Below are 15572 nucleotides of genomic sequence, written 5' to 3' on the forward strand. Positions count from 1 at the left end.
ATTCTTATTGAAAAGCATGTGGTGAATGACTGCTTTAAGTCTTAGATATCTGCAGACACTTTGTGTTTTCCCTGGAGATGCCCTCACAGACCTTTACTGCAGACACCTGGGGTTCTCTCCACCTTTTCTCTGCCTTCACTTTTCAAGGTACAATGCATCCAAGTGTCCAATTACCTTTAAACAGCGACACTGGAAGGACCATAACTCCCACACAATCCTTTCAATGTTGAAGTGAATCTATTAGGATTAGTATTTCTTACACTACATTTAATTCTAAGTGTCACAACCTGGGCTCTGTAGGCTCAGTGTCAAAGTAGGCCTTACACGAGTGCAAGGACCAAGGTTTCCCAGCAGAAGATTGCACTGAAACAAGATAAGCAGTTAATCGTCTTGTTGTCACTGTGGCTTACATGATATTTATTTATACATGTAAGCCACATTTATATCATAGCCCTTGATATTTATACATAGGACTATTTATTTCGCTCAGAATACTTAAGATACTTTTTCTCATGTCCATTTTTAATGTAGGTCCTGGTAAAATCTGTTTTCACTTGGAAGAGAATATTCCCCACCACTCCGCACTTTGCAGATATTATTCTGTTATTCCCACAGACTGCATAATTTCTTTCTTCCAAGTCGAAGGCAGAGGAACTTGCATTTCCCTGCTGCCCTATTTCTGCTAAGAGAGGGCAAAGCGAGAACATTACCCCCAGAGCAAAGAGAGGGTTTGCTTCTATTACTTGTTCTGGGAGAAGTGATTGAGTCAAACACATTCCTACCAAAATTGCTTTAAACTGTGCAGAGCCAATATAGGCTTATATTTGTCACAGAAAACACTGACCCGAGGGTACATTTCAGCTAGTTTGGTCTTGGCGTGTGAGTTTGTGGGGGTGTTTGAACTGGAAATGAAACCCCCTCCTGGTGCATGCAGAGATGAAAAATAGAATCGAGTACATCAGGCCATGTTTCAGAAACCTTAAAGGTCAGATCTGAGTTTCTTCCTGTGCTGACTTTATGACAAGCAGTTAGGCAGTCCATCTACCTGTCTCTACATATTAAATATAAATGTGTCATCATTCTCTCATTATAGGACCTGTCATGGGTACAGGGCAGGTAAAGGTTACTGGAAGATAAACAGTCCCTGGTGGAATTAAAGATACAAGCAGCAGTGATCCTCATGTGACCAATGTGGAACATTATAAATGCACAAAGAATACTGCTGTATAACATGTATAGAATACAGTGCATACATCATGCATATCAGTTCATGTTTATCTAATAATGTTGACTTCCTGTTGTCACTTGATGGGGCTTTGATTGTGACTGTGACTCAATTTTGGTTTGATAAGAGCTGGACTTTTCACATTGAGTGAGACGTTCCTGTGTTGTGATTGAACATCTAAATTCATCACGCTGCAACCTAATGAAACTCTTATGAAATACTTTTTATAATGAAAGCGTTGCAATTCAGCATTAAACAGGTCTTTAGACTGAGTGAACATGATAAGTCACATAAATACTCTCAGATTGAGTTGAAATTTCGTACATTTTAAGTATGTATACTAGCTGTTGCTACAACAATCACTCGGCATGCAGATATGTTCAGGTTGGGACTCTTATCGCGCATGACATCTGGAGTAGACTAGAAAGCCTGCATGTGAACTGAAATACAGTGTTACAGTGTGAAAAATATCACCAGTAGGTGTAAGTAGGTTGAAAACTGCAGTCAACTGAATTTTGTTTTTTCCCCCCTCCTAATTCAAGTGCATAATCCTAGCTACAGTGGCTGTTGTAAGACAAACAACTCTGGCCACCATTCATCTGTAGTGAGTGTAGGCTGTCAGTCCACTGTTTACTTCAGCTGTCAATATGCGTCGGCATCTATTTACTTTGTGAAAGGAGTCCAAAATGAATCATTCAGACAGTTACTCTGTCTGAATGATAACAGAGTAACTGAGTTGCTGAGGATTTCTTAAACTTCAGTCAGTAAACGCTGATGATTAGCTGCAGTTAGCTGGCGGTAGTAAAACTGTCTTTGAAGTGCATCTAAGATTGCTGCACACTTAATGAGACACAGTGTGAGAATGTAATCAAACTATTTATCACAGGTAAAGTGTGAATTTTAGGGATTAACATTAGCTGACATAAGCACCTGTTGTTATTGTTTACCCAGCTTGTTGTCAGCTGCCTAAAGACGGGAAGGTTTTGCATCTAATCTGCTGACATTGTTTGTGAAAATGTCTGGAATAAATGAGTATGTTTATGCAAATTTTGATGTGTTGGACTCCTGACTTACGTTTAGGAAATGAGGATTGAGGTGGAAGGAGGAAGAGGAAAATGTTTTATCAGTTGCATGGTCTCTTTCCTTCGTATCTTTGCTTCTTTGGTGAAAGTGACCCCTTCCCTGACAATAAAACATCGGTATGATCCTTCATAAGTCTGAACTCTGAAGATGTAGACACAAATTAAAAATTATCCCCATGCCACACAAATGCCTACAAGTTATATTCTCCTCTTCCTGTGGCATACTACATATGTGGCCACATACATTAAACCTGATTAGGTGGAACAGCTATGTCTATCTTGGCTACTGTATTTAAGATGGCAGGGCAACATGGCAGCTTCCAGAAATCTGCGCCTACTATGTATTTTGAATACATCAACTTGTTGGTAGACGTAACTAAATACTAATGATTACTGTGCAATGTTACTATGTTCCTGTCAAATACACTCAAAAAACTACTTACTGTATCTTTAAAGATTTTTTATGTGTCCATATTTTTCAGAATTTCATAAGATAAGATAAGATAACCTTTATTAGTCCCACACGTGGGAAATTTGTTTTGTCACAGCAGGAAGTGGACAGTGCAAAGTTATGAAGCAAAAATTAGAATACAATAAATATAAATGCAGTACACAACTGTACAGAATAGAATAAAATAAAATACTATATGCAGTAGAATAAAATAGAATAAAATATACAATAAGATAAAAATAGAATACAAATGCTATATACAACTGAGTAAAAATACAACGATGCCAGAAAAGATTATTGCACTTAGTGTTATTGCACATGTGTGGATGTGTGTGTTCATGCATACTATATTTTGGTAATTGGTAATACTCATGTCATTTTAATCTTAATCCATTCTTAATCCATAGGGTTTTAGAAGCTATGTGTGTTTATGGGAATATTCCAGAATGCAATTGCATTTCTGGTGGCAGACACCAGTATGGGACAAGAGGGCCTTGCTTGCAGTCTTCACACTAATTCATCCCAAAGGTGTTCTGTCTGGTTGAGGTCAGGACTGTGCAGGCCTGTCAAATGATTCCATACCAAACTCGGTCATACATGTCTTTATGGACCCTGCTTCGTTCGTGCACCATCCCCAAACTGTTCCCACTAAGTTGGTAGAAAGAAAATTTTCACAACATCTTGCCGAAATATGAACAGTTCATTTTTGTAACTGTGGCCGAGTCAAACTGACCCCTCACCACCACACACACACACCTTAATCCCCACTCCACTAAACTTTACACTTGGCAGTCAAAACACTTGTGAAATGACCGGACCCACACAATGTACAATTGATGTGGTTTAAGCTTTATTTTTGACCACAAGCACTCTTTTTAGGTTTGGCACTGTCTTGTAGCCCGGAGCCAGCTCTCTCTGTGCCTTCCTCCACTACATATTCTCTCCTCGCCAGTCTCCTCCATCACTATAAAGGGGAGAACGTCCACAGCTGGACTGGCCATCGGGCATACCGGGCAAATGCCCGGTGATTTTTCATTTTTACGGGCCGATGTTTTTTGTTTTTTGTTTTTTGTTTGTTTGTTTTTTGTAATGGTATAAACAATGAAAGGTGGTGGATTGGCCAATTGGTCATGATCGCCTCTGGGCTGGACGATGAGGTAGAACTTTAAAGTTCCGCATTGAGATGAAAAGGAACGCGATTTGTCCCGAACTTCAGCTAGAAGTACATTATTGAGATCCTAATTTAATTCCAGCTGTTATCTACTCGAGCACTTTAGACCACTATTATCTGGATGACTAAAATCATAGGCTCATTGTACTTTGAATACTTGGTTCTATTGTGGAAATTTTAAATAACCTGCAAACACCCCCAGCGAGCGTTTTGAAGTGGTTTAATAACATATTTCAATATGGAGAGAATCATCCCAGCCAAAAACTAGGATGATCTCTGAAATTTGGCCTCTGCCCTCACATCTCACACAGACACTCTCAAAGAACATTGCACAACACATCACATATCCCTATACCTTCAGTCCAGCTCATCCTTGACCGCCTCCCACTCTAAGTTACGACCATCCGTCACCTCCCTTGAGCAGGGTGTCTGGAGATCTTCAAGTCTACAATGGGTCCACTGTGAAGGTGCAATAAAACCTGGGGCCCACTTGTGATAACATACAACTGGTGACAGGAGTGATCTTGCTATACTAAAGTAAGAAAGTGATATTGCTATTACTAATGTGATATGATTAAAGTCATATATCATGAATCATTATATTATAATGATTATGATTATGGCTATAGTATAATGACTATAATTATATTATATTATAATGCATTAATCATATATGATTAATGCATCAGAAAAGAAATCTGCCACAACAGTTCCTAACATGCAAACACACAAAAACTTCATTGTATAACACTACCAACAGCAATATTTCAGTAATTGTATGCAATCAATAAGACTGAGATTTAGTCTTTAAATAACCTTGGCCACTATTCAGTTGTAATGTTTTGTTATATAATACAAACTTTTACTAGTACATTTACACTTTACTCGAAAATGACTAAACCACATTTGAAGAGTAAATGTGTAGAAAACAATGTCATTTACAGTCTGCATTTTGAACCTGTCTAACAATCACACCACAAAGAATACCAGAGTCACAAAAATAAAGACAAGCATTAGGCATTATTACAGTATTCTGTTTTCATCTATATAAAAGCACAGCTGCTTACCATTTGACATATTATAAAGAGACATCATAAACATTAAAAGCAAAGTCAAAGATTTCAAATAATCTGAGAAAAGCTATTAAAATAAGTTTTCCTTTTATCAACATGCCCTCTTATCAAGTTCATCAGTCTGAAATTTCTTGTAAGATACAAAAAGACATACAGTCTGCCACAGTTTTCAAAGCAATACAAGGATATGGGTTAGGGATCTGAAAATAGTAACTTTGGGAAATGTTAGGTTTCATTTCTCCAGAAAGGTCAAACTGGGCAAAAAGTTGAGTTTCACTTCTGAGATCATCCCAAATCTTTCCAGGAAATAGATGACCATAAAAGGTTTTGTAGCAGAAGCAACAACAAAAGAGCAAGTGGGGCTTTAGGGACATCCTTCACAGAGCAAATTGAAAGGATTGGAATAATTGTTTGTTAATTCAGTGTCTGAGGGGGTTGTGCTTTGAAGCTTAATCCGACAAATGAAGACTGGACCATATCCAAGGTTTTCAGGCACCAGAATCAAGTAATTTCACTGCAGCCTGCCAAATGAATTCTCCCCAGCTATGGAAGGGAGAGGCTTAGTATGTGCCTGTCAGGGGGAATAACGTTATTGTAAAAATAAAAAGGCTAAGTATGTCATGTTTTAAGTTACAAGCCTAAACCTTGAATGACAGTCTCTTTAGGGGAAACAAAAATGTGCTGTTTAGTTAGACAATACGATTGATGATACCTTACATGGCTGGATGTTTTATGCAAAATCCATTTGCAGCTGGATCCAGAAAGCAAAATAGGACATGCAAGAACTAAACTGTGTAAAAATCATGTTTTGCTTTTATAGGTGTCGTGCATTCCTGCATATATGTAAAAAATATGAGTGAAACTTAATGCGCCGCCACCCAGATCACCTTTCGACATTGCCAAGATGATGTGGTTGTTTTCTCGTCTTTATGCTAGCACAGCTAACTGTTCATTACCTTTAGCTTTATTTAGAAAACTGCTATGATTGGGATTAAACTTCCCATCTCTCATCGCAACAAAGACAAAATATTAGAATTTGAATTTGAAAGGTGTATTGCGAAATAAAATGTATTTCTGAGAATTAAAAATGTTCCTCTTGCGATAAAAAAAAGAGCTACTAAAGTCCAATATGGAGTTTTTTTTAAATTGTTATATTCTACGCACATTATTGTGAATCAAAATCAAACATGAAAAATACCTATATACTTATATATAGGCTATACATGAGCTGAGAAACAAGGAGTAGGTTTCCTACAGAGAAGATAGATTTAACATCAGCATGACATTAATCTTATTCAAATTTTAGTGTTCACCACAGTAGGTGAACAGTGTCAATAAAATCTGCCTGGCATTTATGCAGTTAACATCTGGAGCATCTGGATCCAGCCAATTGTCACGTGACAAAGGGGAATTTGACACTCTGTGGAACCTGCAGTCTGTGTTTGCGCAGCAGAGAACACTTTCTTGTTAAAACTTGAAGTGGAAACATGCCGCGACTCTTTATACTCACGCTCAGCCTGTTACCATGGATCCCAGGTATTCACTGTGACTGTGTGCATTTGAATAGAGAAGTCAGACAAAAAAGACTTTCAAGCTGTTTTCTGCTTCACATAATTGGAAAAAACAAAGATAATTTATGTCTGTGCCGCCTGTTCCTCACTTCTCTGCTGTGCTTTTAGCAAATACTCTTGCTAAAATGTATGATACTCCTTAGGCTTTGCTTCTCTTTGCAATTTTATGACTTTTCTGTTATTAATCGTTTGTTTAAGACAGACTAGAAGGTTGTTAAAAGCTTGCAAGGAGCCGGAGAGGGCTTTTGTGCTTTTGCAAATCTTCCAATCGTCTGTACAGTTTGCCCTTTAGCAAACAGTATGTTTGATGTTTATTTTGTCAGGCCTTCAAAAGCCTGTGTATTATAAAGGGATAATCCAATTTTGGAATGAGAAGTATGAAGAGGGAAGTTGAAGCAGGAAATGTGCTTCATAACAAAGGAAACTGAAGCGATAAATATGGTACAAGTGTTGCCAAAGGCTACATTTCCCCACATCTCATTTATAGATAACAGGTGTCCAATGTGAGCAACTGCTATATTAAGGTTGTGTCATAACTGAAAGTTTCATTTCAAATTGGTGTTTAACATTGAATGATCTCCACTTCTTATCAGTTGTTCCCTGCTGGGTGACCACTCAGAACGAGGTTAGTGTCCTGGAGGGTGGCTCCATCACTGTCCCGTGTCGATATGACCCTAAGTATGCTAACCATGTCAAGTACTGGTGTCGTGGGAGCATGAGAGAGTTCTGCACCAGCTTGGCTCGAACTGACGAGACCTCCTCGACCAATCCAAGTAAAGACAAAGTGAGCATTTTTGATGACCCGGCCCAGGAGATGTTCACAGTGACCATGAACAACCTGAAAGAGACGGAGTCTGGGTGGTACTTGTGTGGTGTGGAATTAGGTAACGGGTGGAAGGCCGATGATGTTGCTTACACTAAAGTGAAAGTTATTCACGGTGAGTAATGGAGAAATATTAGGTTTGATAAACATTTCTTCACCCACAGTTTTAAAGAAGTTTGTTGCATTTTCATGATTTCTGCAGGTATGTCAGTCGAGAACGGCATGGTGAGTGGGGAAGAAGGAAGTAGTGTCACGGTTCAATGCCTTTACAGTGAAAGATTCAGGTATTTGGTTTTGCTTTGGAGGATTTTATCCACATTTTATCCTTTAAAACTCTTAGAACTGTCCTTAAAGAAGAACTGATCACACTTCAGTAAATGTGGGAATTTGTCCGGAAACTTCCACTGGTGTCAAACGCTGGTGGACAGTGAGCATTCACTGACTCCCCTGTGACTGCCTGCCAACAGAGAAAGTGAGAAGAAGTGGTGTCGGAGCGGAGGCTGGAGCTCCTGTCTGTCGGCGGGTTCTGAAGGGAGTTACGAAGATACTTCAGTGGCCATCAGCGATGACAGAACTGGGACTTTCACTGTAACCTTAAAGAAGCTGCAGATGAGAGATGCCGGCTGGTATTTATGTTCTGCAGGGCAGCAGCAAGTAGCTGTACAGGTTCAGGTCACACCACGCGCCTCTACTAGTAAGTTGATAAAGAGCCTTTCATTTTTTGGACATAAAATACATAACAAATTACACTTTTGAACTTCACTGTCTAACTGACTTGAAACTGTGAAGTTTAAGCTTCATTATGGATTTTCTGTGTGCTGATATCATCAAGGATGAATATTTTTTTCATCGCAGGGAGTTTAGAGTTATTCAACATCCTTATGTAAGACTTCCCTCTCTAGAAATGTACCCCGATATTTTTATTTCTGTTCAGCCAACATTTAAAAGATTTATGACACAAAAGTCATATGTAACACAGTCAGCGGTAAAAGAAATACAACTGACAGGAACCACACAGCTGACGGCATGCATTAAGAGGAAAAGAGAAACCTGTATTCAGATAAAAACCTTTTTATTTTCTCTCTGTGTTTCTATAAATATTAAGTGCTTCTCTCAAAATCAGCATGTGGTGCTGCTTCTCAGCAGAAGGTAACCTCATCTCCCTACAACTTAAAACACTCTGTTTAATAATGTATGCTGCCGTTGTAACACTGTGAATGCAATGATTGAAAGCAATTCTTTTCAGTTTTCCAACCTTACTTCGTTATTGAGCAGATTACACAAATGTCAGCTGGAGCCCATCCTTTCAAACCACCGCGTCACATCAAAATGAATCATACTATGAGATCATTGCTATGTTGAAACGAGTATTTCTGAAGGCAATGCAGATCATGTTGAAAACAAATGCTCATTTCATCTGGTAGTGAGGTCTAGTTAGAGTGTGATTATTTATTCAGCACTAAACCTCAACATTATAATAATATTTATGTCAGTTATGTAAATCTCTTCTACTTTTATCACATGTACCATGTAATTTCTTAGTCATAATAATAACAAGACAAAATTATATATGACAATAAGTCTAAGTCATGATAGACTGTCGACTGTGTTATCCATGGTAACAGGTAACACAGTTGACATTTCTTTCATTTTAGTCCCTCGCTAACATGTCACCCCTAAAATGCAGCCTAGTGTTAATTTGAATAGCAAAACTTGACATTTAGCTAAATGACCAGGAAAAAAATAATTATGGAAATGGTTGATTTTTAAAAAAATTATTAAAAACAACCATGCCCTAATATAATATTTATCATTGCTCGAAGTGAATATTTGGTCGATACAGCCTGTAGACATGAAATTTCTCCCTAACTGTAGAATGAACTAAAATGCTAAACAGAGATTGTTTCATTATTGTGTGTCATTGGTTGCGAATGATTTTAACATACATACTGTCATTTTACAGCATTGTTTTAAGTTAAAGAAAACATACTAAGACCCTTCCCATTTTTCACAGTCCTTACATGCTCATTTTTAAAGGCATATTTACCATCTCTGTGTTCTTAGGTTAGAGGAAAAGCAACATTTCCAAGACAACTAAATGGTCATAGCTTATCATTTGGATAACCTATTAGCATTTTAAATCATGCATTTTAGGTATTTGCGTGATTGCTTGGCATTTTCTCCATGTCACCTTGCAGCTGCTGAATTGAGAAGAAGCAGCTTTAAAGATCAATATGTGTTTGTGACAGATGGCAGAAGCTCTCAAGTCTCTACTTGTTTGGGGGTATTGATTATTAAAAGTCACCTATCAACAATATTGATGTCAGGACGCTGCAAACACTCTTCACCTATCACAGCATATGTACAGAGTTGTTACAGTATTTTTTTTTAGCGCTACAATATCTTTACCTTCAATAGCAGAGCCTGTGACATCCCCACCTCCTCCGAGTCAGTCTGCTGTGTACCTCCCTCCACCCAAACCCATCACTAAGGAGTCCTGGAGCAGTCACCGGTAAACGTCAAGCACTTCTTTATCTTCACTTTAATGGATGTTGAAGGTGGGTTGTCTGCTCAGTCTGCTTTGTGCCTGCTTCCTAGTTACATGTTGGAGTCTGTAGCGGTGTGTTCGTCTCTCCTGCTCCTTGTGGGCTTGGCTGTATTGGCAAGAAAGTTGTGGATACTGCACAGTAAGGCAACTTCATATTCCTTTGAATTTTAAATTATGAAGTGTGTGTGTGTGTGTCTGTGCATGCATCGGCCACAAATCCTCTATATAGATTTATATGATATAAAAATGCATTAAATTTATCTGACTACTAATTTGCATTCATATTTGTTCATTCATATCATCTTTCTAGAGGAGGATTCTGAACTTAGACACTTTAAGGAGATGAAAGAGCGATTCTCTGTAAGCCCCCATTATCATGGCCATCTCTGATCTATTACATTCTTTAAGAAACACAATTATCAGGGATCGTTTTTAATCAGATCACTCATTCTTCTTTCTGTCAACTACAGGATAATCCATCGGGCATGGGTGACCTGCAACATGTTCCTATTGCTTTCCATAACAAGGCTACCATGGACGTACGTGCTTACTAAGATCATTTTGTGAACTGTTAATTGTTACTGTTTGTAACTGAATGTAATTTTTCTATTAATTTTCCACACAAAACATATGGTCTTTGTTCCAGTATCTTTTTTACCATACCAAACCACGTCTGAACAGAGCTACATGTTCTGTTTCCTGCAATATACATTTGGGACATTATAGTCTTGTCTTGACTCAGTATTTTAGACTCAATAAAATAAATTAACAAAATACACGTGTATAATTATATGTGACTTTTTATTTATGTACCAGACTGTATGTGTTTATGCAACTTGTGACATTTTTGGAAAAGAGGGAATGATTTTTACTAATTATAGGGGTCATATGGCAAAGTTACTAGCTAGATAATCACACAAATATCAACCAAGTTTAGCATTCAGATGGAAATGTAGGCATAAAACTTTCCTTTTTAGTTACACCTCAGTAGACCTAGAGTGCTTGGGGCTTCCCATGATGCACTGATGGTTTCTTCTTCACTAACTTACATGCCACTTTGCATTTAATCGTCATTATTAACCTCTGACTCTCTTCCACTGTGTATCTTTTCTCATGTCTTCCTCAACAAACCGGTCACTGCTGATGTCTTCCCCTCCCTGAGCCTGGTTCTGCCCAAGGTTTCTTCCTGTTAAAAGGAAAAGGGAGTTTTTCTTTCCCACTGTTGCAAAGTTCTTGTTCAGGGTTAGCTCCTTGTAGCGTTTTTACATTAATATATATAACACCTTGAGGCAAGTGTTGTTGTGATTTGGAGCTATATAACTAAAATTAAATTTTGTTGAATCTGCCAATCAAAGTTGTTACTGAAGAGAAGAAACACTCACTTGGGGTTTAACTGTTTGTGTTTCACAGATGGCGTATATGGACAGTAAAGTTTACTTTTGGCTCTGCTTTAGTTTCTGTCTATTTTGCTTATTAATGCAATTGACTAGGGCTTTTTAATGCTGCATTTGCTCAAAAAGGTCAAAATTGTACTCTAACAGTGTAGAAAGTGCAAAATGATGTCAAATACTGTCAAAAGCACAGCGGCGCTACAGGTGGCGATATAATCGTGTCTGTATTAAAAGGCTGGCCAATCAGAAGCCTAGGAGGAACCATCACCAACAATAACACCGTGCACCATTCTGACATCAAAGAAGGAAATAGAGGCCCACACCTTTGATGCTCCCAGACATCAAAGGTGTGGGCCGTTTTCCTTGTTCACATGTGAACACATAAACTGACTTTCTGAAAACCTTCACCCTGGAAGCAGTTTTCCAAAGTGCTGTTTTCAGTGATCTAAAAAGCTGTTTACATGCTTACAAAAAAGCTACATTTTTCTATGTCTAAGTGTAGCCAGACCCACACAGACACAGACTTTAATAGTCTTTAATGCATCCATGAGTACATCAGTTTCAACAGGAAGAAACTGTTACATGCCAGTGAAACTACTACCAATTGAGAATAAAATACTAGTTTAACATTGTAAGACTTTCTTTCTGTTATCATAAGGTAACATAATTATGCAGTCACTTAAAACAACATGTTAACACTGATGGAGCCCAAGAAATCATAAAGCCTGTAGATATAATGGTCATATGCAGTGGTCATTTTTTCAGCTCCAAACTGCTGCTTGTTGCTACAAAGGCTAAACAGAAAGAATATGAAATGCAAAACAGTAAATCTTGTCTGCCTAAAAAGCCCATGAGACCCAGAAGGGAAAAATGATTTCAGTTTTTGCTCCTATTAGTGGAACTAGACTGCACTGTTTGATATGTAATATCATCATAATGATATGGCTAATTAACACGTTTAGACATGGATACAGTCTGACTGAAAACTTGTGGAGGAAAATGTACATGACGTTAGCGTAGTTGTGAAATGCACTTCAGAAAATAGGAAGTAAATGGAGACAGAATGCATTAGAAGGAGTTGGCAAATTAACTCTGAAAGGAACAGCTCTACATTTTATGCTTGAACTGTCTGTTCTCAAACTGAACCACAAACCGGGCTTTAGAATTGTAAATTGAACAAGCTAATGAGACCGTCGAAATGAATGCGGAGCCCACAAGTCAACTAGACCTTGAAAATATGATATTAATATTTAGCTCACCTTCATTTGAGAAGAAAAAATATCAAAATTCAAAGAGTCAAGATTCATTCACGGTGTGCCATACCGGCACCTATGTTCAGGCATGGCAGGTGATAATTTTGTTTGTGAACTGCAGCCCCTTGATAATAGAGTGAAATTGACATCTCATCAACTATGACCCCTTATAGCAGCAACATGTGTTATTTTAGGTTATATTAATATCACCAGAGGTTAGGATTCAATTCATTTCAATTCACAACATCAATAGCCTCAAGGGACTTTATATTGTAAGGTAGACCCCACAATAATACATACAGAGAAAAACCCAGCAATCATATGACCCCCTATGAGCAAGCACTTTGGTGACAGTGAGAAGGAAGAACTCCCTTTTAACAGGAAGAAACATGCTGTGGAAGATAGTCAGAGATTAATCACAAATATGATTCAATGCAGAGAGGCCTATAGTGAGTGACAGAGGTGACTGACGAAGAAATACTCCATGCATCATGGGAATCCCTCAGCAGCCTACACCTATTGCAGCATAACTAAGGGAGGATTCAGTGTCACCTGGTCCAGCCCTAACTATATGCTTTTGCTGTCACGGTCTGGCTGGGGCAGACCGTATGTGTTGCAGAGGAGGACTCAAACGCAGACCAAAACGTGGTGTGGATTAACAAAACAAGCCGTTTATTGAGGCTAGCAACGAGGGTACAAAATAATAGGGCATCGGTGAAAACTAAACAATAACCTAAACTGGGTGAACTAATAACAAAACATGAAAAACCTTAACCATAGTGAAGTGCCATGGGTACCTGGAGATGAGACATGGATGAGCAGACGACCTGACAATGGCATGCAGAAAACAAAGGGCTTAAATACATACATGAGGTGATCAGGGGAAGTGGAGACACATGGGGGAACAGCTGACTGACATAAACCTAATGACAGGACCAGGAGAGGAAAGCTAAATACAATGAACAAAGAACACATGACACTGTCAGAATAAAACAGGAAACACTAAAACTAGACATGACAACCCGAACTTGACAATGTAAGACACAGACATGAAACACATGAAGAGCAGGGGAGATTTACCATAGTTGGGAACACGAGGGGGAAATGATAAGAACTAGAAACACTTAGGCATGATAACAAATGAACTTAGGAACCCGAAGGGCTTACATAAAACTAAAACTCAAAACGCTGGGTCAACAGACCCAGGATCGTGACATTTGCAGAAAGGAAAGGGTTGGATGATACAACCCAGCAAACTTATAGTATTGATAGCAATGCAGACTTTGCTCAAAGGTAACAAAGCAAAGGTTAGTTTCAGCTACTGCCATGGCCAAAATATATTTACTCTTAAGAAAATATAGAATTATATACGATGCAGATATACACAATGAGAGAACAACTCTCATTGTGTATATCTACACTGTCTATTCTATTCTATTCTGAATAGAATCCAAGTCCAAGGCCGTTATAATGACCAGGGTAAATGACTGATTTGAACATCTTTCTTAGCCTGCTTGGTCTGTTTTTAGCTTGGTTTGTTCTAATATTGCTTTTTACATCACATTTTCTAAAAAAACACGTTATTGGTGTAATTTTAATGAGTGCAATTACTACTTCCAACTTGGAAATTCCTTATAATAACATTCTAATCTTTATAGTTCCTAAGAATCACAAATAATTAAATCATGGCAATACTTAAAAAAGCTTGTTATGTGTATCATCATTATCTAATGTCAGCTCAAAAAAGGAGCCAAATGGGAACTAAAGGATTGTTTAAAAAAGGTCAGTTTGTAGGATGAAGGCCAAGGACTATAGGGAAAAACACAAGGAATCAACAGTGAACCCAGACAAACTGATAATAGGGCACAATCAGTTGGAAAACTGCATTTTGTCCACACTGATGTTTCTGGCTTTAACCACATAATTCTTTTAAAAAATGATGCAATTTAAAGTGAATATTGCTGTGTAAGAAAAAAATAAACCAAAGATTGCTGGCGCCATCATGTTAATCTTTTTTTCCCATCTCATAGTACTACTAGAGTGCTTTTCTCTGGGACTGCTGGTTTACTTGTGGTTCTTGAGGTATTTAAAAGTTGAATGAGAAGGAGTGCCTTAAGTTTCCAGTCCCCTGTTCTGTGGGACCAGCTCAGACTTTGGATTTAAGAAACAGACACCCTTTCTCCTTTTAAGATGAGGCTTAAACCTTTCCTTTTTTAAATGTTTACAGTAAACGCTGGATCAGGTGACCCTGAATCCTCCTTTAGTCATCCTGCAGTAGGCCTAGGCTGCCGACGGCTTCCCACGATGCACTGACTGTTTCTTCTTCTCTCACCTCCTTTCAACAACCCTGTGTTTATGCACCACTTTGAATTTAATTATTATTATTAATTATTAAAAGGGGGATTTTTGGCAGTTAGCAGCACCGATGCTGGAAATGTTTCGGCAGTGCAGAAAACTGCATCGAGCTGTCAGGAACTGATGTGAACTTTGCAGTTGACAAGCTTGGGTGTTCACTTTTACGTAGCTTTCACATGTAAATGGTCATCATGCGAACTATACAAACGCAACTACAATTACTTCAAAAGCAGCTGTTAAACTGCTTTGAGTCACTGAGATCTGAATGTGCTCACTGGGCAGAAACATCAGTTTTTTTTTCATGCATACACCATTTAAGCAATGGGCTTTTACTTCAGCAAAATTACTTGCAAATATGTGTGGAAGGTTGTGTAACAGATAAGCTACCGTAGCTGCTCCACTTATGTGATGTAACAGGGTGTTCAAATCTCTGCCGTTTCTATTTGAATGAACATATTGCTCGGTTTTGTAGGGGCTGAATGAATAAAAGCACACATAAAAAGAGGCACAAAACAGAAACATAGAGACAGGCTGGCAGAAAGAGAGGCAGAAGAGATCCAAGGATAAAGTCGACACAGAAATGGTAAAAAAAAAAACAAGCATGACAGAAAGCATGACATGTAACAAAA

At 38.3% G+C, this 15572-nt stretch overlaps 1 protein-coding gene across 2 annotated transcripts; it reads left to right on the plus strand.

Moving 5' to 3' along the window:
* The first annotated feature begins 6389 nt into the window (after window positions 1–6389).
* Window positions 6390–10718, plus strand: pigr (polymeric immunoglobulin receptor). 2 transcript variants are annotated; one of them, XM_026150866.2, is made up of 8 exons: window positions 6390–6538; window positions 7167–7511; window positions 7599–7680; window positions 7864–8090; window positions 9815–9908; window positions 9995–10083; window positions 10255–10304; window positions 10415–10718. In XM_026150866.2, exons 1-8 carry the CDS (start codon window positions 6490–6492, stop codon window positions 10496–10498), a joined length of 1020 nt encoding a protein of 339 aa, XP_026006651.1. In that variant the 5' UTR covers window positions 6390–6489; the 3' UTR covers window positions 10499–10718. The 2 variants fall into 2 exon arrangements, with proteins under 2 accessions (XP_026006651.1, XP_026006653.1); XM_026150868.2 differs by having other exon boundaries at window positions 9818–9908.
* The last annotated feature ends 4854 nt before the right edge of the window (window positions 10719–15572 follow it).

The sequence above is a fragment of the Astatotilapia calliptera genome, chromosome 18 (genome assembly GCF_964374335.1).
Source record: "Astatotilapia calliptera chromosome 18, fAstCal68.1, whole genome shotgun sequence".
NCBI classification, from domain to species: domain Eukaryota; kingdom Metazoa; phylum Chordata; class Actinopteri; order Cichliformes; family Cichlidae; genus Astatotilapia; species Astatotilapia calliptera.